Below are 24,696 nucleotides of genomic sequence, written 5' to 3'. Positions count from 1 at the left end.
CAAAAATAATCAAGCTAGAATAATATGTTATGAAATAAGTCTTTAAAACTGTTTTGTTTAAAAACTTTTTCATTATGTGCAATTGGCTTTAATTCATCAGTTTAGTGTATTATGTTTGAATTTAAGTACTTATTTTGTTGGCATTGCTGGACAGGGCTGCCATGCAGCATGCTTTGTGTAGGACTAGATGAGTAAATATTGAAATTTCTGAAAGTTTTGTGGCTGTGCAAAATGTGAAAAGGGGGGAAAAACTTGATATTTTAAGCTTTGCTTGTTATGTTAAAGTTTTGTGTTTATTGGGTTAACATCAAGATTGGAGCTTGTGCTTGTTATGTTGTACTTTGTGTTGTAGCTGTTGCAAATACATTTAGAAATGTTGTGTCTGCTCATTTCGAGTTAAGCAATTTCAACTTGTTTTATACTGTAAATTAAAGCAACTCATAAAAACAAGCTGAAATTGCTTAGATTTGAAAACTTTCAAGAATAGACAAAATAATTTAATAGGTTGAATGATTTGCAAAGCCAGGGTGATTAAACTTAAAATTTAAGACAGATAAAAATGTTTACAGTGTCAAGTTTATAAAACAGCCGGGAAACCAAAGTAACAAAAAAATTGTGTGCTTCTTTGATAAAAGGATCAAGCGCTGTTTTTGGTAACTCGCTACATTTATTAAAAGTGAAATTAATTTCTGGACTGTTACTTGCCTGTCATAAACAACCCTCTTAAAAGTAAAGGTGCTTCATGCTGCCATAGAATTAATTCATTTTGGCTGAATGAAAATCCTTTAACTGAAGAACCTTTCTATATCACAAAAGGTTTTTTGTTGCGGATAAATGTTCTTTATAACTACAAAATGAGTAAAAATCATATACATTTATTGTAGTTTCTTAACTGTTCGATTTGTCCAACTCAAAAATCCTTTAAGTTAATATCTTTTCATTTTTGTGATAACTGCAAAGCCAATAAATCATTTTTAAAGTGCAGGGAACAAGGAAGCAAACTGCTCAAAAAACACTTTTCCTGATGAAATGAAGATAAAATAAACAGAATAACTGGTTTTTAAAACAGGTGTAGGACTACTTTTGGTTTTAGCAATGGTCCACCCACATTATAATCTGATAAGACCTGCAGTTCTCCATCACTGTATCTGATTCAGCTGCTGAAGAGGGAAACTTCTTGATTTGCTCTGTAGCAGCACTTTATGGTAACGTAACCTTATTTCAGTACTCTGGCTTTGATGCTCTTGTTTATACTAATATATTGCATAATTTTGCAATAAGTATTAATTAACTACTACATGGATATGCCACTTTGTAGATATCTAAATGTTACAAATAGACACAGTAACATACAAGTATGGATTATAGAAACACTTTGAATGAATGAATATTGTGCATAAATGAATATTTGCGTCTGTGTTAAGGTGTTGCAGTCTGTCATAATGAGGTTTCCAACCTCACTTTATGTGTCACTGCTGCTGCTGATTCATGGTGAGTGTTTATATTAACTGACATCAGAATATAAATATAACCAAGTATTACTGAATATGTAATGGCAGACGTGGTGCTTTATATACTTTGATTGTCACAGATATAAGAAATAAAAAAGTGTAATTATTTGGTTAAAAAAAAAATCATTCATAACCCACCAAACATGAGACGTCCGCTCGACGTGCAGATCATGTCTATATTAGGTCGGTTGGTCCAGGCTCTTATCTGTACGTCTATACAACGTGCAGATCTGGTACAGTATCTGGACGTCTGACTATGACCCCTATTGGACGTCAGGTAGACGTCCAAAAGGGGTTCGGGGAATCAATACAAAAACATTTTATACAAATGTGGTCTATGAGTTCTGAGTCAAAAAACATAAACATCACGTGCATTTTTGTAGAATATTTTGTTAAGCTGTAAAAATAATGTAATCTTTATTCAAAGATTAGTGTTCAAAAACATAGCACTGCTCATAGATAAAGTTCCACCTTAAATGCTGTCTCTCTCTCTCTTTCTCTTTCTCTCTCTCTCTCTCTCTCTCTCTCTCTCTCTCTCTCTCTCTCTCTCTCTCTCTCTCTCTCTCTTTAATTAACAGAGATGTATATGCTGACGTTTTATTGAAAATCTTTTGTCACCCTAATGACGATCAGTGATTCCTTTAGTTGGGTAGTTTGACTCTTTGACTTTTTATAGTAGTGTTTGGTCTTTGTAAGAGTGTTTATAAAAGCATGTTATTTGCTGCAAAGAAAATTTGTTAAAAATAAAACTCACATGGATCTTACAACTTCACTGAAAGTTTACCTACAGTAAAACCACATATGTAAAGTCTGTAAATTAATTTTGTAAACCATGTAGTATTGTCTCAATTTCTCAATTGATTTGAGGTGCCACATCCAACTTATTATTTAGGTACATTCCACCACTGGGAAGCGCTTGTATAAAATTAAAAGTCCAGATGTTATTGTCACATATGCAGATATCAAGATTGACCCCATGAATCACAACAGTGGTGACACTCTCTGGACTCATGAGTTTTTATAATACGCTGGTGCAATGCATTGCAACACTTAGAAAACTCACCACCGTTGTGATTCATGGGCTGATTCTTGATGTCTGCATTTGTGTCAAAAATACTAGACTTTAGATTTTTTTAGTACGTCACAAGGTTTCATTATTCGTTACAGTAGGCAGCAGTATGCCCCGAGTGTATTTATTGCAAACCAAACAAACTTACTCAGAAATTTACTTTTAAACGAAATTTATAATGTATTGTTTTTGTTGTTATTTTAGTTATATTATACCACCACTTCTGACCATCAATGTAATTATTGTGAAGCCACAAGTAAGCTGCATTGCTGACAAACACTTGGTGCAATAATAATGTGTTTAAACACACCATCATCATGCACACAAACTACAATATAAAAACAAAGAATCAAACTACCCAACTAAATGAAACACTGATCACCATGATGGTGACAAAACATGTTCAATAAAACATCAGAATCTTGTAAATTCTCAAAAACGAGCCGTAGAAATGACAAAAAATAAAGTGAATTTGGTTTGTTTATCCAGTATGGTCCTAATTCAAAACAATGCTTTGTTAAAACAACTGATTGTAATGGTTATGCCATTGCTTTAGAGAATGTACATGTATCAATTATCCAGCGAGAGCAAGGGAGGGAGAGTGAAGTTCACGTCACTTCACTTCAATTATTGAACAATAGAGAGAGAGAGTGAGAGTGAGAGAGCGAAGAGAGAGAGAGAGAGAGAGAGAGAGAGAGAGAGAGAGAGAGAGAGAGAGAGAGAGAGAGAGCAAGATTGCAGACGCAGATAGTTAAGGTGGAACTTGTATATTTGGGAATTATCTATAAATAATATTTTTTTAACATTTATTCATATATAAAGATTATATACTGTATACAAATATAATGTCTAAAATGGCCACATTTTAAATAGTTTTACTTTGCGTGGAGGTCCCCTTGACATCAATATTGGATGTTCAGAACAGGTCATAAAAAGACGTCATAAAAACTTTCATTCTGGCTCCTCATGGGACGTCGAAATGACGTCTTTCTAAGACGCTTTGCTCAGTGGGAAAATGTGATCTGAAATAATAAATGTTGAAGTAATAAAAATCTGAAAAATTAAAGCTGTTTTCCTTCACTGAACAAAGGAATTTCAATAAATCAAAAATCTAAATTTGTCTTATTTTAAATTAATTACTCTAAATAAACAACAGCTGGTACGTTACGTTCAAATATGTCAATTACTGTAACTAGATCCATCGCTTATATTAATTTATTATGCTTTATTTTGTATTTAATATAGGTGAAATAATCAATGGACAAACATCAGGTAATTCTCCCCTCATTTTATCTTTTTTTTGCTCTTTTGACCTTTCATTGTCCATTACAATAATTAAAGAATGTAGCAAAAGAACCTGTTGTTTATCTGTTAAAAAACAAAATCTTATTGTGCTTAAACACCTAAGATATTGTGCTTAAAGGCACAATATGTAATTTTCCCAATTGTCTTGGTGGCTGTCTTTATTATCTTTGCTGATTTTCTGTGCTGTGTGTAGTCAAGAGTGATTGAATCTGATCAGAAACACATCGGAGCAGCTCCAATTACAAATCACAAATATTCAACAAACATTCAAATCATGTTGTGTGGAAAACTCAGAGGATAAATGCACGCTTTGTAAGACTATCATGTGGAACAAACGATACCCAATCAGAAAGTGAGCTGATGAATATGAGTCTCTCATATTCTGAAAATCCGATAAGATTTTAAAAAGTCTGTTAAAATACTTGTAATATAATTCACACATAAAAAATACTTAGTACTAGTGTGCTAATATATATTATTTACTATAGTAAACTGTAGTAGAATTCTAAGATATTAATGTTTTTTAGCAGCTTTTATCAGTTCCACTTCTTTATTTTCTCTTTTTGAGTTTTATTTGTGTGTGCCGTTGCCTCTCCCCTGCATGCTATATTAACTCACGCACTAACATCAAAGAGTGATTTCCCTAAGAGAGCAGCATGAGCTTGAACTTGTGCCTTTGTAAAGGCAGCTGTTCTCTCGTGTCACAGGTCGGGTGGCATCCTTTTAAAAATGACATTCCAGCTGTGTGCAACTTCTGGATGCGGGCTGTAGATGAGCCCTCGTGACGGCCACGATCGCTGTCTCTCATTTTTGGGCATCGAGCATGCTGAGGAGGCACTTTGCGATAGTTCATGTCTCATTTGTGGGAACATGACTATGATGGATCTGCGCAGTCGGGTGGTATATCCCCCGATCGCCGTCTCCCTCCCACGCCTTCCAGCGCTAAGAAGGCTGCCATGAAGCTGGCGAAGGATGACTTGCGTATAACAGTGCTAAACAAGTCTGCTGCTAAGTTCAGCACCCTGATCCACAGCCGGTGTTCTACGTTGCCCTCGGAAACCGTCGGTACCACACAGGATTCCGTGTCGTCCGTAGCATTGGAGGGGGGGCCTTCGTGTTCGGATGGCGAGTCGGACTCGCGTCCTCCTTCTGGTAGGGTGGCGGACCCTGTGCTCGACCCCGAAATGACGGCCATGCTCACTCGAGCGGCGGAGGCGGTCGGATTAGAGTAGCATCAACCATCTCCTCCCGAGCCATTCCGCCTCGATGATTGGTACATTGGGGCTGCCAGAACACTGCACTCGATGGTGGCGCTGCTCGGGGTTATACTGATCTTTCTCTGGTAGAGTGCCCAGTTGCGAGGCAACTGTGTCCAGCCGGGTTCACTTCTCACTGGAGGGATTGGCCAACCCTGCCCTCACGGGCCTGTAGGTACTCCTCTGCACTAACAGGATGTGCCTACCGTGCCTGTGGGGAGGCAGCCTCAGCCATAGATGCTATGGCATTGTTCCAGGTGCACCATGCTAAGGCGCTGCGTGACCTGCATGAGGGTGGTCATGATTCTGCCGCATTTAAAAAGCTCAGTGCGGCCACTGACCTGTCATTAAGAGCCACTAAGGTCATCGCACAGGCGGTCGGACGTGCTATGTCCACCTTGGTGGTCCAGGACTGCCATCTCTGGCTGTGCCTGGTCGACATGCGGGAGCAAAATCGTTTCCAACTCCTAGATGCTCCGGTGTCCCAGGCCAGCCTGTTCAGCGAGAGGATCGAAGATTTTGCCCAGCGCCTCTCGACAGCTCAAAAACAGACTGAGGCCATCGTTAAGATCCTGCTGTGTCACAAACGTTCATCTGACCCCTCTATGTTGGCTCCTCAGTCTGCCTGTCGCCCCCGTTCCTCCCCGGGGCACTTCTTCAAAGGAGCGAGGAACCGGCCTCCAGCAGCCCGCTCCGCCTGCCAAAAGAGGTGGAAAGCGTAAGGCCAAGCAGCCCTGAAACTGGCAACCTGGAGATGGAGGGGATCAGTCTTCGGGAGATGGTGAAGGCACCACTCCCCCCCAGAGGAGGGCCAGGTGGGGAATCTTTGGTTTTTGTTAATTTCTGTTCCGCTGGCTTTTCAGCTGGCACCCAAAAAACCACCAAAAGAGCAAATTCATCTTCATTCTCCAGGTCTTCAGAGGAGTGGGGGAGCTACGGACCGGCACAAAACCCTATGTCCTCCTCTCCTTTTTCGCCAGTGGGTGCGTCACAGCTGCCGGGTCTCGCACAACCAAGTGCCTCCAGTTCTGCCACCCATCAGCGGAAAAATGTGAGTGTTACACAACACTGCTGCTGCTGTGCACACACAGTCTGCAGCAGCCACCACCTCCGCTCCCCTCGCCACAGGTACCACACAAAAGTGCCTCTTTCGGTGTCTGAGAGCATGGGAAACGCTTCCCAGCCCATCGCGTTGGCTTTTACGCACGATTTGCCTTGGCTACGCAATTCAATTTGTGGGGGGCCCCCCCCAAATTTGTTCTCCATGCCGAGATTTCTGTCCTATTGACAAAGGACGTGATTGAGCCGGTTCCTCCAGCTGAGATAAAGTCTGGGTTTAACAGCCCTTACTTCATAGCACCCAAGAAAAGCGGCGGGCTGCGACCGATCCTGGGCCTGTGTTCACTGGACAGAGCACTTTACAGGTTGCCATTCAAAATGCTGATGCACAAAAGCATATTTCAGTGCATTCGTCTAAACAATTGCTTCGCAGCCATCTACCTGAAGGATGCGCACTTTCATGTCTCAATACTCCCACGACACAGAACGTTTCTCCGCTTTGCGTTCCAGGGGCGGGCATATCAGTACAAAGTCTGATATATGGGCATTCTCTCTCTCCCCGTGTCTTCATGAATGTTGTCGAGGGGGCATTAAAATCCCTGAGAGAGAGCGGTGTGCACATTCTAGCATATCTCGACGATTGGTTAATAATAGCCCAGTCCTGTCAGATGCTTTGCGATCACACAGACTGTGTGCTCAAACAACTTGCCCGTCTCGGTCTTCAGGTTACCTTGGAAAAGAGCAAACTTTGCCCCAAGCAGAGGATCTCTTTTCTCAGTATGGAACTGGATTCGGTCGATTTAACCGCACATCTAACAGAAGCGCGTGTACAGTCCATCCTGACTTGTCCCAGTACGTTCAAAGACAAGAGTGCGTTCCCGCTGAAACAATTTCAGAAGCTCCTGGGTCAGATGGCAGCAGCAGCGGCTGTGACACCGCTTGGGCTGATCTATATGAGACCCCTTCAGCGCTGGCTTCACCACCGAGTTCCAAGGAGAGCGTGGCTAACCGGTGCGCATTGCGTAACGATCACACCATTGTGCCGTCTCCCTTTCCACCCGTGGTCAGACCCTTCATTCCTCAGAGCAGGGATATCATTAAGACAGGACTCCAGGAATGCTATTGTGAGCACAGATGCCTCCAACACGGGGTGGGGAGCCACATTCAATGGGCATGCAGTCTCGGGTGTCTGGACAGCATTCCAGAGACGCTGCCACATAAATTGCCTCGAGTTGTTGGCTGTGCATCTCGCTCTCATTCGTTTCAGCGAGGCAAGGATGTATTAGTTTGCACCGACAACATTGCGACTGTTGCATTTATCAATCTCGTCACCTTTCGCATCTCGCCTGTAATCTCCTCCATTGGAGTCAGAAGAATCTGAGGTCTCTTTGTGCCATTCACATTCTGGGGTCGATCAACACACTGCAGACGCGTTTTCACGAGCAGCGCACCCCGGCGAATGGCAACTCTACCCTCAGACAGTTCAGCTGATTTGGAAATGTTTCTTAAGAGCACAGGTGGATCTGTTTGCCTCCCCAGAAACTACTCATTGTTGCCTGTTTTTTTTTTTTTTTGTCAGCATGACTTTGTCATTACATTTTTAAGAGGTGCACGAAGGCTGTAGACGTTTGGCTGGGCGACATCTAACACATTCACCAGATTTTACAGTGTTTGTATTGAGCCGGTATACTCTCGTGATCTCTCCTCAAACCAGTAGAGATACTCAGAGTTGGCTCCTGTGTCAGCTTGCAGCCTCTGTTTTGGTGTTGCATGACTGCACAACTATGGAAGGCCATAGGGTATAAACATCACAAAATAAGGTTTTGACTTTCCTCTATCGCCTTGGCAGTTGATGTTGCGGAGCATCGACTGTCAGCCTTTCACTAGCTGTATTCTTGAAAACCTGTGTTTGGCCTGGCGCCTGTATAGCACCCCATCGAGGTGTCCTATGGAGACTTCCGTGGAGCTAATCTACCACGTTTCCCTTGCAGAGCCCGCTCTGCTCTCTCTAGTTTCATACAGTTCTGAGAGTCATGTAATAGACCTACAGGCTATTTAGCGCCACCCATATTTCCATCGCAAAAATGTCTAGCTCTGGCCTGCCATCTCCGTTTCTGACTTAAACTGTTCCCGCTCAGGTTTGCACGCATAGAGTGTGTAATTCTACGTGACTATGTTGAGTTTAATTTAGTACATTATCCTTTTTTTATAGAATTAATTAATTTGAAAAGTAACTCGCATTACTTTTTAAAAAAGTAACTCAAATATTAATGTGTACATTTTAAAAGTAATGCTTTACTTTACTCCTTACTTTAGAAAAGTAATATTGTGCATTGTGCATAATGCACGTTACTTGTAATGCGTTACCCCGAAACTGCTGGTGGTTACGACGCATGCACAGAACAGTACAGCAAATCAAATGCCTCATAAACTTTTTTCATCTAAATGTTCTGCATTTTGCGTTGTTTTAATTGTTATCTTTGAATAAATTGTTTTTAAAAATTAATAAAACTTTAGAAAATATATTATATAGTTTGGTAGAAATATTAAGACTTTTAGGGGGGCTAAGATCACAGACAGGGTGGCTGGAGCCCCCCTAAAAAGGGCCCCTGGTAGTGCATACAGTTCTCTATGACTGTCCTGGCTTTCAAGCATATTGTGCCTGTTGCCTACTGCCCCCCCCCCCAAAAAAAATTTCTGTTTAGGAGAGGCTTCCTCCTCTACTTTGCCCACAGTAAAGAAAGACCCACTCAACAACAACGCCAAGTCCACAAACTCTTTCAAAGAACCCCACTTCCTGACTATGGGGCATGAGATATCGTATAGTGTGTTTTAAACCAAAGTGAAATTTGTATTTTAGAGCCGAATCATCAAAGTTCACCTGATTGCTTAAACTTAGAAATTCCTCCACATATTCCTCTATCGGGCGGTTTCCCTGGTGTAGATCAAATAACAAAACTCCTGGGTCCATCTTTTGTGTGTAATTCTGAAATGGATTGTGATACCTGTAGAAATATTGTTGAAGTCGGATTTGGTTGTTTGGTCCATGGCTGGTATAGAGAAGTTGACCAGAGTGGATAAAGTAAACCGCTGGATCTTGTGTGGCAAAGTATTCTGTCATACACGGTGAAACACCGCTTAGATCCAAATGTAGGTTTTATTAAGAGTAATACACAAAGAGGCAAGTATTAACAACCAGGCAAACATTAACAGCGTAGGCAATCCAAAACAGTAGTATATCCAAGCGTAGGTCAGGGCAGGCAACAAACAATCATAAGCGATAAACAGACATGGCTCATGAACAGAAAGACAGGATAATCTATTGAGAGTGTTTTAACTTTTCATGTTACCACCTGGTATGAGCATTTAAACTGTAAATTAAAGAATAAGCTTTCCAGAGTTGTGTCAACGGCAGCCAAAATAGTCGGTAGGCCTATTAAATCATGCAGGCGAGGGTTCCCTTGGCACATAAAAATGTGTTTAAGAGGTCTTTTATCTCAAATGCTATCAAATTTCTTAATTCCTCAAGCAATTGATAAAACAAGTGTAGTTTGAGATACTGTGATGTAATAATTTGTTATTCTAATGGATATTGGTTTTTGTTTTTATATATTATTTTGTAGTTCCTTTTGTTTCTTTTATGTGATGCAGAGCCAAAGAAAAAATTCCACCTTAGTGGACAATAAAGACATACAATACAATACGCTCGGTGTGGTGCAAGGGGTTCTGGCTGATGGAGTCCTGAAGGAGATGTGAGGAAGAAGCCTCTAGAGGCCAGCAGAGGGAGCCATGATGGCTCTCATTACAAATACTAATTTCCCCACTGTATGTCCAGAAATAATGCAGGATGACATAAGTCACAATTACCCACAGGTCTGGCACAGACTGAGGATACATTGAGCACCGAGCATAACACATGCTGGCCACAGCCAGTGCTGCAGGAAGAGAGAAAATAACAGTCCAATTACAACATGATCCACCTGCAATGCACACAAAGATCATTAAAACTCAATTCAAGAAAGCCCATAATAGGCATTAAAATAGAGGGGAAAAAAACAAAACAAACAGCCTAGCTCCAGTATGAGTCTAGAACATTTGGTACTATTAGGGTAGTAAAGAGCCAGTTCAGATGTCATTTACTGTAATATCAGTTCAGAGTGCACCTTTAATACTCAATGTATTATTGATTTCAGACAGTAGTGTATTCTATCCATTTGGAGCTGGAGACACAGTGAATGGACGTAGTGATGATGGGAGTTCACCTGTGATCAGCCTTCTGCAACAGTTTTTATTTTTTGGACATTCATACAGTCAAATTAATGTAAGTCTGTTAAGTCCAGGAGTGGGGAACCCTGGGTCCTGGAGGGCCACTGTCCTTTAGTTCCAACCCTAACCAAATACACCTGAATTTTATTTCCAAGTAATCCTGAAGACTTGAATTAGATTTTTCAGGTATGTTTAATTAGGGTTGGAACTAATCTCTGCAGGACAGTGGCCCTCCAAGACCACCAGGTTCCCCACTCCTGCTTTTGTCTGAGGAAATCCTTTATGGATTTTAAGTTTTTGTCTCCAGTTGACAAAAAACAAAGATTTTTTATTACAGGTCACATGTTACTTTTCAAATAAACTATCTAAAACATTTTCCTTATACCAAGCTCTTAGATTTTCTTAAGTAAAAATAAAAAGGTTGAAATGCACTTTTATGAATTGCACTTATTATCTCATGATAATAAATCCAAGTCTGTTTCAGGTCAACGACAATGGACACTTGACTTTTGATGGAGCATGGTACAGCTACAGTCCATACCAGTTCCCAGCTGGTGCCAAAGACCTCATTGCTGGTTTCTGGACAGATCTTGATACTCGTGGTAATGGTGTTGTCTCATATCATCAATATACTTCCGGCAGTGTCCTTACACAAGCTACACAAGATGTAAATCAATACTTTCCTAGCCTAAGCTTCACTGCTTCATGGGTTTTTGTTGCAACATGGGATAGAGTTGCATACTTCCCCACTACAGGAACAGTAAGAAGCCCAGCTTGATTTCATATACATCTGTTACTCTTTCTAAACAGTAAATCATTTCAAATAATAATAATAAAAATGTACCACAAAATGTTGTCATGTTGTACATCAAATATTTTGCCTTGTTAGCCAGTGCTTTTTTCATCTTTTTTTAAGGAAACATCTTTCCAGTTGGTTTTGATTACAAACGGCCAGCTCTCATTTGTTTTAATGAATTATGGAAGAATTGCTCCAATACAGCGATATGTACAGGTATGCTTCACATGAAAAAGTTATATCTGTTAGTCTGAGTAACTAAACAGAGCTAAATCTTCATGTTTGTTTTAACTTAAGGCTGGTTATGACACTGCCGATGGAAGTCATCATTTCTCGATTACTGCATCATTTCCAAATAACATTACAGGCTTAACATACAGCAGCAATGTCAATGTGCCAGGCAGATGGGCCTTTAGAACAGATTATGGATCAACTGGCTGTCAGTTTAATGGTAATTTTATTTTTTATTTAATCCTACACTGTAAAAAAATTCCGTAGAAATTACAATGTTATTGCAGCTGGGTTGCCGGTAATTTACCGTAGATTTACATTTATGTAATTTACTGGCAAGAATTTGTTCAAAGTTCAATCAATTTTAAATATTAACAAGTATTTATCTTTACAGAATACAATTCTACAATAACAGCCTCATGCAAAGCATTCTGGGAACCAGAAGTCATCATCAACCTTTTTCTGTTTTTTGCTTCAGATTTTGTTTCCCAGAATGTTTTGCTTGATGCTGTTTTTTTTTTAGTTTTACTCTGTAAAGACAAAGACTTGTAAATGTTAAATGTTCATTTAACTTTGAACAAAATGTTGCCAGTTAAAAACATAAATTTAAATCTACGGTATATTACCGGCAACCCAGCTGCAATTTCTACGGAATTTTTTTACAGTGTATGTTCATATTACACGTGCAGTGATCATGTGAATGGTCTCCTTGCAATTTGCAACACCACACTTGGGTAAAAGAATTCCAGTAATTAAAGAATGATTTTCGATGCAAATATCTGTAAAACATTTGCGGCAGGTTCGCCAGTGCAGCTGGGAGACTCATTTTGGACTGAGGCCACCTGCCAGCAAAGATGCACCTGTACCAGAAGTGGCCTCCAATGCAGGATGCAGCCCTGCACTTATTCCCAAGCTTGTCGTTCAGCTGCTTTCCAATATTCCTGTCAGAACGTTCAGCGGCAAACCTGCGTCATCTCTGGTGATCCTCATTACTACACCTTTGACAATCAGATTTTTCACTTTCAAGGAACTTGCACTTATATTCTGTCAGAGGTTAGTTTTGTGTTGCTACAGAATTCTATTAATTGAATTAATACAATTGTCCGTGGATTGGTGATTCACCATTTACATCATTAATTAGGCTTGTGGAAATGGTTTGCCATACTATCGCATTGAGGGTAAAAACGAGCATCGAGGTAGCACGCATGTGTCTTGGACCCGGATGGTTAGAGTGTTTGTGTACGATAAAGAAATTGAACTGATCAAAGGTCACTATTATGATGCAAAGGTTAGTAGTGTCACAGTATTTCTGTAAATCTAACCTGAACACAGTAATGTGTCAATTTTTTCTAAACTCTTTTATCATCATTGTACAGGTTAACAGCACATTTGTAGCAGCACCATTTACCCTAAGAAATGGCTCCATTCAGGTTTATAGATCAGGTTTTTCCTTGGCCATCAGCACAGATTTTGGCCTGGTTGTTACATATGATGCTAATAGCTATGTCACCATATCTGTACCCTATGAATACCAAAATGGCACATGTGGTCTGTGTGGGAACTTCAACCTGCGTCCTGAAGATGACTTCCGTTCCCCTACTGGGGAGATATTTGGTTCAGATGTGGACTTTGCCAACTCTTGGATGGCAGAGGGAGACACAGACCCTGGATGTCATGCTGTCAGGTGCACCGGTCTGGCATGTGCTGTTTGTAGCACATATCAAAGAAACCTTTACGGTGACAGAAGCCACTGTGGGATCCTAGGAGATGTTTCTGGCCCTTTTGCTGCTTGCCATTCAGTGCTTGCACCACAAACCTTCATTGAGAGCTGTGTCTATGATCTCTGCTTAGGCGAAGGTTATCAACCAATTCTATGCCAGGCTCTTAATGTATATGCTGCTCAATGCCAACAGCGGGGTATACAACCAGGGCAATGGAGACAGCAGGGCTTTTGCGGTAAGTGAGTATTTATTCTGTAGATGTCAGTTTTGAATTTAACAAATTAAATCTTTGTGTGAACTGAAAGATCAAATCAATTTAGGCATTTTCACATATGTTCTATTCCCAGAGATTCAATGCCCTGTGCACAGTCATTTTGAACCCCAAGGAACAAGCTGCCCTGCAACCTGCACCGATCCCCTTGCTCCAATGAACTGTCCCTTGCCCAATCAGGAGAGCTGTATTTGTGATGCTGGATACATCTTCAGTGCTGGAACATGTGTTCCTGAAGCACAGTGTGGCTGCATCTTCGAGGGATTCTATTATGCTGAGGGACAGTCAGTTTTGTTGGATGAGAATTGTGGAAGACAATGCATTTGCAGAAGCAGGACAATGGTCTGTCAACAGCATCAGTGTGGTTCAGCAGAGGTGTGTGAAGTGCATGATGGTGTAAGGGGGTGCAGGCCCATCAGCTATGCTACATGTGCAGTTGAAGGACTGGGTTCATACTATACCTTTGATGGCCAAGTCTTCAGATATTCAGGAGCTTGTGGATTGACCCTTGCAAGGGTAATGGGGCCATCCCGGCTTCCCCACTTTGATTTGACAGTAAGGAAGGTACCAAGAGGGCTTCAAAGCTTTGACAGGTTCCTGAAGTTTGAGACACAAGGAACTCAAGTTTCTATTAAAATGGGAGAAGGTAGCAATGTACAGGTTAGTCCAAATCCAGTTATTTTTCATAAGCTATTTATGTAGTAATAACCATTAGGCTATTTTACAGTATTTTACAGTTTATTTAAACAACTGTTAGATCAATTAACCTTTGATTTTATTATTTTAATGAACAGGTGGATGGACAGATTGTTAGTCTGCCCATCAGTGTTGGTTCTGGTCAGATTCGCATCTATCACAGTGGTGTCATGGGTTTTGTTTTGGAAACAAACTTCGGGGTGACCATTAGAGTTGACTGGCCACACATTGTCCGAATCACTGCGCCAAGCACCTACAATGGTACAATTGGAGGTCTTTGTGGGAACTTGAATGGAAACATTAATGATGAGTATTACACTCCAGGTGGTGTCCTGCTAAATGACCCCCAGATGTTTGCAGAGAGCTGGCGCGATGGGTCCCTATCAGCCCACTGTGTGGACACAGTTGACTGGGAACCAGGACATTATCAAAACCGCAGCCAGTTCAGTGAGCATTGCAGCATCATGACTATAAATGATGGACCATTTGCTGAGTGCAGCAGAAGACTTAACCCTTCACAGCGGATGCAAGATTGTATTGAGGCTCTTGTTGAGACAAGAGGTGCCAGACAGGCCTTATGTGAGGCTCTGCGAGGCTACACACTTCTCTGCCAACAGAGTGGCATTGCAGTTGGAGAGTGGAGAAATATCACCCAATGTGGTAAGTTCTTTATCTTGGAAAGGGATGAGAGCTACATACCTAAAACGAAATATCTGATTTGTTAAGTCATTTCACTAAAAAGTGCTTATATTTTACAAATTCTTATGCTTTTTACTTCCAGATCCCACCTGTCCACTAAATACCCATTTTGAAACATGTGGAACTTCCTGTCCTGCATCCTGCCCTGGCCTCTCATTTCCCTTTCAATGCTCCCTGCAATGCCAGGCAGGATGCCAGTGTAATGATGGACTTCTGCTAAATGGAGATCGCTGTGTGCCCCCAACGAGTTGTGGTTGCCTTTATGCTGAGCGTTATCGGCAACCGTCAGAGCGATTCTGGCATGGAGAGAATTGCCAGTCTTTTTGTGTTTGTGATGGGAACACTGGGAATGTCCACTGCACTCCATCATCTTGCAGTGAACAGGAAGTTTGCCGTGTAGTGGATGGAGAGTACGGTTGCCATGCCAGGTCACATGGTAGTTGTTCTGCTTCAGGAGACCCCCATTACATCTCCTTTGATGGAGTCTACTTTGACTTTCAGGGCACATGCCGATATGTGCTGGCCACAGTATGTAATGACACTCGTGGTCTTCCACACTTTCAGGTCGATGCAAGAAATGCGCAATGGCGTGGACTTCAGGTGTCAATTACTGTTGAAGTCTTTGTCAATGTCTCTGGGCATCTTGTGCACATGTCACAGGACACAAATGGTTATTCTACTGTTTCTGTAAGTAAGCCTTACCCTTGTGGAAATATGTGATAAGTGTAAATATTATCACTATGATTACTAACAAGCTTGCCCCATTATGAGGCCAAATGAATATTTAAACTAATAAATTGTTAGAACAGTTTTACCCTAGTATTACTTTCCAAAACATTTCAATTCTTAATGTATTTTATACCTTATTATAGACAATAATACCCACTTGATATTAACAAACTGTTAATTTTACTTTACTTTCAAACAGGTTGATGGAGAGACCAGAAACCTCCCCATCCTCCTAGACTCTGGTCAAGTATCTGTGTACTCCACTGGACAGCACATATTTGTATCAACTAACTTTGGTTTCAGTGTGAAATACGGTGGCTCCTGGGCGGTTAACATCATCATACCATCAAACTACAGTGGAGTTACATGTGGTCTCTGTGGAAACTTTAATGGCAACAGTAATGATGACTTCCTCACTCCTTCAGGTGTTTTGGTACCTTCAGCAGGCCAGTTTGGGGCAGAATGGAAGGTTGAAGACGGGATGACATGCAATGATGGGTGTGGGGACAGTTGCCCTACGTGCCAAGACCAGACCATAGCTCATTCCTTGTGTAACACCATCAGAGACAATCAGGGCCCCTTTAGCTTTTGCCATGATGTTGTTGATCCACAAGCATACTTTAATGACTGTTCATTTGATGTGTGCATCTCCGAGAACCGCAATGATGTCTTATGTCGCTCTGTCCAATCCTATGTGAGTGCTTGTCAATCTGCCAATGCCGTTGTCTACCCCTGGAGAGAAAATGCATCCTGTGGTAAGTGATATATATATGTGATTTGCTTAAAAAATGTGTATTTATAATATTGTAATTTCATTTGGCATTAACACCATACATTTGTTACAGTCATGTCATGTCCAGAGAACAGTCACTATGAGCTATGTGGCACAGACTGTGGGCATACGTGCGCCAGCAGCATTGATGCAAGTTGTGAACACACATGCTCAGAGGGTTGTTTCTGTGATGATGGATATGTGAGAAGTGCAGGACGTTGTGTACCTGTAGAGCAATGTGGCTGCTTGCTTGATGGATTCTACTATAACGTGAGAATTAAAACATTGTGTTTTCAGTAGGATTTACACACCAGTATTAATGTTTTCAATATTACAGTAGGGCAATATGCAGCCTTAGTGTAGGCTACAGTATTAGTAAGTGTATTTCCTCAAACCCCTGTAACATGTGCTGTGGTATACCATGGTACAATGATGATATCATTAGTATTTTGAATTAAACTTAAATAGTACAAAAATTTGATGATTCCATGAAACTTAATGGTGAACATACTCTTTGACTCCATTAGGGATATGTGAAGCTCAACATTATTGTTATTGTTTTTAGATTGGCGATCAGTTTTATCATTCAGGATGTTCCCAACGCTGTGAGTGTTTTGCCCCGAATGATCTGCGCTGCTCTGCATCCTCTTGCCCACCAGCCATGGAGTGTACAATCAAAAATGGACGCCAGGGCTGCTACAGTCAACTGTCCACATGCACAATCTGGGGCGACCCTCACTACATCACCTTTGATGGAGCTGTTGCCCACTTTCAGGTATGAACTGTCAAAAGCCCAATTTCTAAACTGAACATTCTGAACTGGTGTTAGAACAGAGATTTCCAATCCATGTTCCTGGAGGTCCGGAATCCTGAAAAGTTTTGTTCCAACCTACTCCAACACACCTGACTGGATGTTTCTTGCAGTCCCAAAGACCTTGTTCATATTTCAGTAAAGATTGTTATATTGTTTGGTGCCTTATGATTTTCTTAGTAAAACACACGCCTTTCTCGGGGAATTAAAGAAAGAAAAAGACTAATGGTGTCGCTTTTTCTAGGGAACATGTTCATATGAGATTGCTCACACCTGCGGTAATGTAACTAATGATGATCTGGCATTCCGGGTGGTGGCCACTAACAGGCATCGTGGGAACATGAAGGTGTCATTTGTCTCTGTAGTGGAAATCCAGTTGTCTCACCATGGGGTGGAGACACAAATCACTATTGGACAGAACAGAAGAGTCAAAGTAAGTTACATTATTAATGGTGTCCTTATAAAGGGATTTTTTTATGCATGTAACATCTTTTTTATCTGCAATATTCTAATTTGCTTTCAGGTTAATGGGATTGATATTGGCACATCAGCTGTCCAAATTAATGATAATATGGGGATATATGAGGAGCAAGGATTTGTGGTGCTGAATGCATTCAACGATACCCTTATCCATTTCGATGGTCATAGCACCCTGCTAGTGCGGCTCAGTCAGCGTTACCATAGATCTGTATGTGGAATGTGTGGCAATTTCAATGGGGACCCTGCAGATGACAAAACAATGCCGAGTGGAGTCCTTGCTACTAATGACAACGCCTTTGGTCACAGCTGGATATCAGATACCAGCACCGCAGGGTAAGAAACAGAGGATGTAAGTGTTTTTTAGCTTCCCAGATGTGTGTCATGGGTATGTTATGATATGGTTGCATTATAGGCAGCATATACAACATCCATCTTCTGAGGGGCGAGAATTCTAAATATGTGTTCGTAGTGTCATGTGTGTGGCTTGCCATGTCAAAATATGTTTTTGATGCATCATTTGAACCTATGTGCATCAAGGGTTTATGATTGAGATGCTAACATTAAAGGTGACATAGAATGATTGAACGGAGTATTTATCCTTGTTCTGTGATGTGACATGTAGACAAAAAAATTTTTGTTTGGGTCTGTAATGCCTTAGAAGCTTCCTAAAAACCTCTCTCAAATAGCTCTATTAGGGTGGGGGATTTTAAACAAGTGGTTTTGCATCTATTTGGTTCCCCCTACTGGCTTAATTTGCAATCTCATTACTGATTGGCTGAGTTTGCTGCCACTCAAAAAATGTAGCCAATTATTTTAAAGTGGAGAGGCAGTTAGATGCCTGTGATGTCATAAGCATCAGTTTTACTTTTTGTATGTTCGTGAATGTGGGTAGACTACCATTATTCAACAAGACAAGGTAAAAATGGTTTTTCATTCTCTGTCCCCTTTAAAAAAACCTGCAAGACACTCCCTTAACACTAAACTCTGATTACACATGAGATTAAGCAAATATCTGATAAACGCAAGCGTCTCTTTTATCATAAACCCCTTTGAAGCGTCTGCAGCAGGCACAAATTTTGACTTAATACATGTTTTGACGAGCTTCCCATTGTGCGCCCTTGAAAAATAAGTCATCAGCCACCACTGATTACCGAACAGAAAAAGTAGGTGATGTCTGTGAATGTGCATTCAATAAAACCTTCATTTGTCATTTTCTAGAAGTAGGCAAAATTAGACGGTATCCACATGAACTTTATCTTTGTTGATGACTGTGTCCTCAGTTGCGGTGCCAGTGACCAGGTCCATGATGCGGATGACTGTCAATTCAGACAGGAGTATTCTGAGCTCTGTAGTGTTATCACCAACACTTCCGGACCCTTTCACCATTGCCATCTTCATGTTGACCCTGCACCTTACTACTACTCTTGTGTCTATGACCTGTGTCTCTACACACCTGCCAATGGCATGTTTTGTACAGCTGTTCAGGCCTATGAGACAGCATGTGTCATCTTGGGACTACAGATCCCAGAATGGCGCTCAAGTCTGCTTTGCCGTAAGTCAAAATCCTTGACATGAAAATGAAATTTGTTCCCATAGCTTAGTTAGAAGAGCATTGCGTCAGAAGCGCAACGTAGGTTTTAATCCCAGTGAACACAAATGCTGACTGTATGCACAAATGCAGAATGTATGCCTTGAATGTACTTAAATTCACCTTGGATAAAAGCATCTTTATAGAATGTAAATGTTTGTTTTAAAATTATTCAGAAATGTTTTTTTTTATTTCTATTTCATTCATTATTTGGTTCTCTTTTTAGCTGTGACTGACCCATGCTCTGAGCTCAGCTGCACTGAAGATGAATGGTGTGGGGAGCAAAATGATGTTTATGGCTGTTTCTGCAATGAGGACTATCCCAGATCTGAACCTGACACTTTTGGTAAGAAGCATCCCACAACAAAATGACAAGTAATTTTTTTTATTATTAATGTTGGCCGTTTTTTGCTTGTTTTTTGTCTCTCAGATTCACATGAAACCTGCGTAAGCAGCTCTGGCTCCATCTCTCTCTCTCGCTGTCAGCTGTTTGAGGCTGGTTTTCCAGATACCATTTTACACCTCAATGACCCCAGCTGCAGAGGAACAATCCGGAATGACAGAGTGGAGTTCGGTTTTGATAACGATAACCACATCTGTGGGACAAATCTTGTGGTATGACAAAAGTTGTAACCAGCAAGTTTGGCACATCAAAATAATTTATCAATAATTCAACTTGAAAATATTGATTGATAAATTTAAAGTCTGATTTAATTTCTGTGATTGGCAGGCAAATGGCACTCACTTTATCTATCAGAACTTCATTATGGGGGCACCGGATTCCGCCAATGGTCTCATCAGCAGAAAGAGACTTCTGAAGCTATCTTTCAACTGTGTATACCCCCAAACCCAAACACTTTCCTTGAATATGGAAATCCACCCATTGGAGAGGTGAGACTACGAATAATGACTTTCTGTGCTGTATGATGACTATATAGCCCTTTTCACACAGACATTCCAGAAAATACACGGAAAATGCACCCTGGATTTTTCCGGGATTGTTTGATTTTTTTGTTCATTCACACTGACAATGATTTGCCTGAATCTGCAAGGTCCCAAAAAGACACGTGACCTCTTCAAAGTCCTGCACTTTCTTCTACGCAGCGTCTGAAGTTTGCATATTATTTATTATTTCTCTATCCAGAAACCACTCGCGTGCATTTTCGTTTATGATAAGACTATAAAGGAGCGTGTGACGCACCGTTCTATGTTGGTGATTCATCTCAGCTTAAGAGTAGATTTTTGAAAAGCTCCCTGATCTCTGCTTTAATCCAATTTTCAAATAATTCTCATCGTGATTGTTAATATGCATTTAAACCCCCCGTTTTGAGGAGCTGAACAATATACTTGTTGAGATGACGCGCCTGTATTTTTTGTTTATTATAAGCTCAAATGAGCATGTGACGTGAAATTCTTTATGCTGCTGAATGATCTCTGCTTCAGCGCGGTAAGTGACAAGCTAACTTACCTGATATCTGCATCAGTCCAGTTTTGCTGACATTTCTTGTCGTGAATGTTGATCTGCATGTAAATCCCTCATTTTAAAGAGTTGAACCAACTTCATGTTGCCATGACACACGCGTCCTCACTACGGCACGCCCAACATTGTTTATGCGTCTCATTTATTATTCCATGATAACTGCTTAAGTCTAGTTTGCGACATTTCTCGTCGTGAATGTTGATCTGCATGTAAATCTCTAGTTTTAAAGAGCTGAATCAACTTTTGTTGTGATGACACGCCCGTCCTCACTAGGACACGCCCATTACGGCATTGTTTCGGCTTCTGTTCACACAGAGGGTTTTCCAGATATCTTACTAAGTCCTCTTTCCGGCAACGATCCCAGAAGATTTACAGGACGTGTTTTCGTTCACACAAACGCTCGTCTGGCAATTTTTATGGGTATTTTCTTGGACCAAAGGTCTGTGTGAATGGGGTTTATGTGAGGTTCTGTGGATTATGCAGCAGAAAAACAAAAGTAAAAATAAATAAATATTGAGCCATTTTTACACTCAACTGTTTTAACAGCATTGTACACAAGAACCTTCCTGCAGGTGAGGGGAGATATCAGGTTCGAATGATTCCATTTCAAGATGCCGAATTCACCCAACCCTACACTGGTAGTGTGGATACAGAGCTCAATCAGCAAATATTTGTTGAAGTTCGTGTTGATGGGGTTGACTACCGCCAGTTTTCATTGGTGATTGACACATGTTGGGCTACACCTGTGAATGATCCTGACTACAGCCTTCGCTGGAACCTCATTGTTGGAGAGTAAGAAACAAAACCTTGCTTTGAATAAAAAATATAATTATATATAAAATATCATAAACATCTTTAACATCACAGTTTAATGTATAATTTGCTCAAGCAATTGGTAAATGAATTTGTTTTAAATGATAGATAGATTGTAAAACCCGAACTAACAGACAGAGGTAGAACATTAACCTCCTGAATAACTGTCTGTTTTTCTCATCACAGTCTATATGCAGGAACTGATTTCTCACAACTATATATTTGATGCAAACTGGCCTAACTTATAAAAAAATGGCATGACTATAAGCACAGTGCAACCTAACAAACCAGTTTGTTTACAAATATTCAAAGGTGTCCCAATCCAAATGACAAGACAGTGGCTCTGCTCCAGAATGGCGTCTCCACATCCAGCCGGTTCACCTTTAGGATGTTTACTTTCGATGCAAACTTCACTAATATTTACCTGCACTGTGGTGTTCACCTCTGCCTTCTGTCAACCACTCAGTGCACAGCAGTGAGTTTACAAATCCTTTAAGTGTTTTTGTAAATAGTCAGTATCAATCAAAAATGTTCTTGATCGTTGTGTTGGTGGAGCAGCAACGAGAAGGTCATGTGTTCGAAACCAGGGAACAAACATGCTGACATACCTATAAAAATGTATACTTTGAATGCAGTTTATACTTTAAAATCATCTGCATGCATGTAAATGTGAAAATAATAGTTCCTGGCAGTAAATAAGGTAAATTTTTCAGAATATTATGTTTAACTACCAATTTTCATTCTTTAGCATTGTTACCCTGGATACCACCAGAGAGCAGGCAGGTCTTTGGAGTTTCATGACAGTGCTTCTATATCCCTGGGTCCTCTGGTCTCATCTGATGAAAACTCAGGTGAACAATACTTTAATAACCTTAATGTTAATTTATTCATTTTCAATTATGTAATGATTATGTATATAGATATTTTATACCATGCATTATAAATGTTGTATCCCGCATTTACAGATACATGGGTCAGAGACAAAGTAGGATCTGGGGCCTCAGGACTATGTGGTTCCTTGATAATATTGCTTCTTTCACTCCTGACTATCTTCGCAATGATAATGAACAACTGACACTGAATAAAAAATGTTTGTGGTGTGGGAACTTTATTTGATTAATAATAATGGGATTTATGCTTATGTTTATAATCTTCTGTTTAGTATGGGAAAATACAATTAAACTTGATTCTCTTCTTAATACTGTTTTTGATTTCTTGTAAACTTCTGAAAATGAATTGTATTGTAGAAATAAACAGTGGATCTTTATTGCTCATATTAACGTCTTGTCTTCTGTTGGCTTTATAAAACAACCAACCTATACCCTTTATGGAGCACATCTTCCAACCACATTATCCATATTTATATAAATAAAGTATCAAGACAAACTAGGAAGAACTGATATTATATTATTCACCAAAAAATAAAGTTTTGCCATGATATATACACTTTCATGTCATTGCAAACCCATTGGTGATTGGGGCTGTAAGGAAAGGGTCAAATGCAAGAGTAAATACAAACAGGTGAAACAAGAAATCACAGCACAACAGAGGGTCAAATAAAAAACACCAGGCAATAAACACAATAAATTTTGGTATTTAGCTATATAACATTCATAAATATATTTATTTATTTTCTTTAATTGTGCATTTTCTATTGAAATATGTTTTTATTATTAATTTTTTGGCTCAAAAACATTGCAAACTAACTAAGCAAACTAACACTAAGCTTCAAACTAAAATTACGCTGAAATTAAAACTGCATTATCAGGGATTGGTTAGAAATGTATTCTGTACATTTTAAATTTAACTCTTGGACTGCCATGCACATTGTCAAAAGTATTATTCATTTTCAGTTTCTTTTATTAATTCAATGGTCAAAGTTCTTCAACAACAAAAAAATGCCTCAAGAGTAGTTGTCATGGTCCCTTTATAACCCAAATTATTTCACTTTAACACAAATTTGTATCACTTATTAAAGGGATATTTCACTCAAAAATGAAAATTCTGTCATCATTTTCTCACTTACAAACCTGTACAAATTTCTTTGTTCTGATTAACACAAAGGAAGATATTTTGAGGAATGTTTGTAACCAAACCAATCAGAGGCCCCATTAACTTCCATAGTAGAGGAAAAGAATACTATGGGGCCTCTGATTGGTTTGGTCATTGTGGTTACAAACAATCCTCAAAATATCTTCACTTGTGTTTATCAGAACAAAATTCGCACATTCGCTTGAAATATCATTTAATTTTGATATTTAGTTGATTCACAATGAAAAATACAGTCAAAAGAAACATTTATTATCAAACCCGAAAACTATAAACTTGGCTTGAAATAAAAATCCTCATTTGACCTCCTGACCCTCAGCACACTAGTCAATGTAATGTAGTACTCTGCTCTGCTGTTAACAGTGCACAATCCAGATCAATAGATATAGATTTGGGACTACACATACATTACATTAAGTAATTAATGAGTTATGAGACAAAATACTCTACATTATTTCGTTCTTAAAAGCTTATCAGAATAGTTTTTAAGTATTTTGTATGTCTTTTGTACTTAAATATAATACTCCTTTGTGTAATAATAGAATTTGCCACTAGTTGGTGATAAAACTTCTCTCAGCATTACAATCGGTGTTTATCTTATGGGGAAAAAATGAGACAGATGCGATTACTGATTTTAAATTGGCGAATAAGTCTATGTAAAATAAATCCTCTTAACTTTGATTTTTAGAGGGTTTTTTTTTTTTAGTATAGATTTGTGTCCTCTGTATATATAAGCATTTTGCTTGTTAAACCTCAGTAAATTAATTTGGTTTACGGACTGTCAATAATGTCAGGACAAATTCTTTTAATAACCCTAAATCTCACACATAATCTTAATTCAAAAGTCAATTCAAAAAAGAATTAATCGTGTATATTGTTCCCTCTCCAAATTATCTTTTTTTCTATCTTTCAATTTACATCATCTATTTTTCTTTCATAATTTCCTTTGACCTCTCAAAAAGATGGCATTTGACAACATGCGTGCATCTGAAATAAAAGCCTTGCTGTGGCCATGTGGCAGACAGGATAATTGTGTTGAAACTAATAAAATGGGTAAAAAGCAAAACCGAAACCGTAAAATATTCTCATCCCTT

At 39.7% G+C, this 24,696-nt stretch overlaps 1 protein-coding gene across 1 annotated transcript; it reads left to right on the top strand.

Annotated features, from left to right (window-relative positions):
* Window positions 1–1,128: 1,128 nt before the first annotated feature.
* On the top strand, window positions 1,129–22,829 carry LOC135736021 (alpha-tectorin-like). Its single transcript, XM_065254772.2, has 26 exons — window positions 1,129–1,205; window positions 1,425–1,491; window positions 3,826–3,852; window positions 10,394–10,521; window positions 10,951–11,226; window positions 11,383–11,478; window positions 11,560–11,713; window positions 12,293–12,546; window positions 12,635–12,781; window positions 12,870–13,449; window positions 13,562–14,145; window positions 14,280–14,841; window positions 14,963–15,567; window positions 15,809–16,364; window positions 16,455–16,651; window positions 16,947–17,156; window positions 17,437–17,625; window positions 17,716–18,005; window positions 18,953–19,224; window positions 19,487–19,606; window positions 19,691–19,875; window positions 19,991–20,151; window positions 21,287–21,532; window positions 21,866–22,028; window positions 22,302–22,404; window positions 22,519–22,829. The coding sequence occupies exons 1-26, from the start codon at window positions 1,203–1,205 to the stop codon at window positions 22,626–22,628; spliced, it is 6,285 nt and encodes a 2,094-aa protein (XP_065110844.1). The 5' UTR covers window positions 1,129–1,202; the 3' UTR covers window positions 22,629–22,829.
* Window positions 22,830–24,696: the final 1,867 nt, after the last annotated feature.

Source organism: Paramisgurnus dabryanus, chromosome 4 (genome assembly GCF_030506205.2).
Source record: "Paramisgurnus dabryanus chromosome 4, PD_genome_1.1, whole genome shotgun sequence".
Classification (NCBI taxonomy): Eukaryota; Metazoa; Chordata; class Actinopteri; order Cypriniformes; family Cobitidae; genus Paramisgurnus; species Paramisgurnus dabryanus.
Note: the sequence above shows the minus strand (reverse complement) of the source record. Positions and strands in the feature narration are given on the sequence as shown.

Coding starts and splice junctions, on each gene's coding strand:
- LOC135736021 (XM_065254772.2), top strand. Junction 11,479..11,559: donor CAATACAGCGATATGTACAG/GTATGCTTCACA, acceptor TTTTAACTTAAG/GCTGGTTATGACACTGCCGA. Junction 19,876..19,990: donor TCTGTGGGACAAATCTTGTG/GTATGACAAAAG, acceptor TGTGATTGGCAG/GCAAATGGCACTCACTTTAT.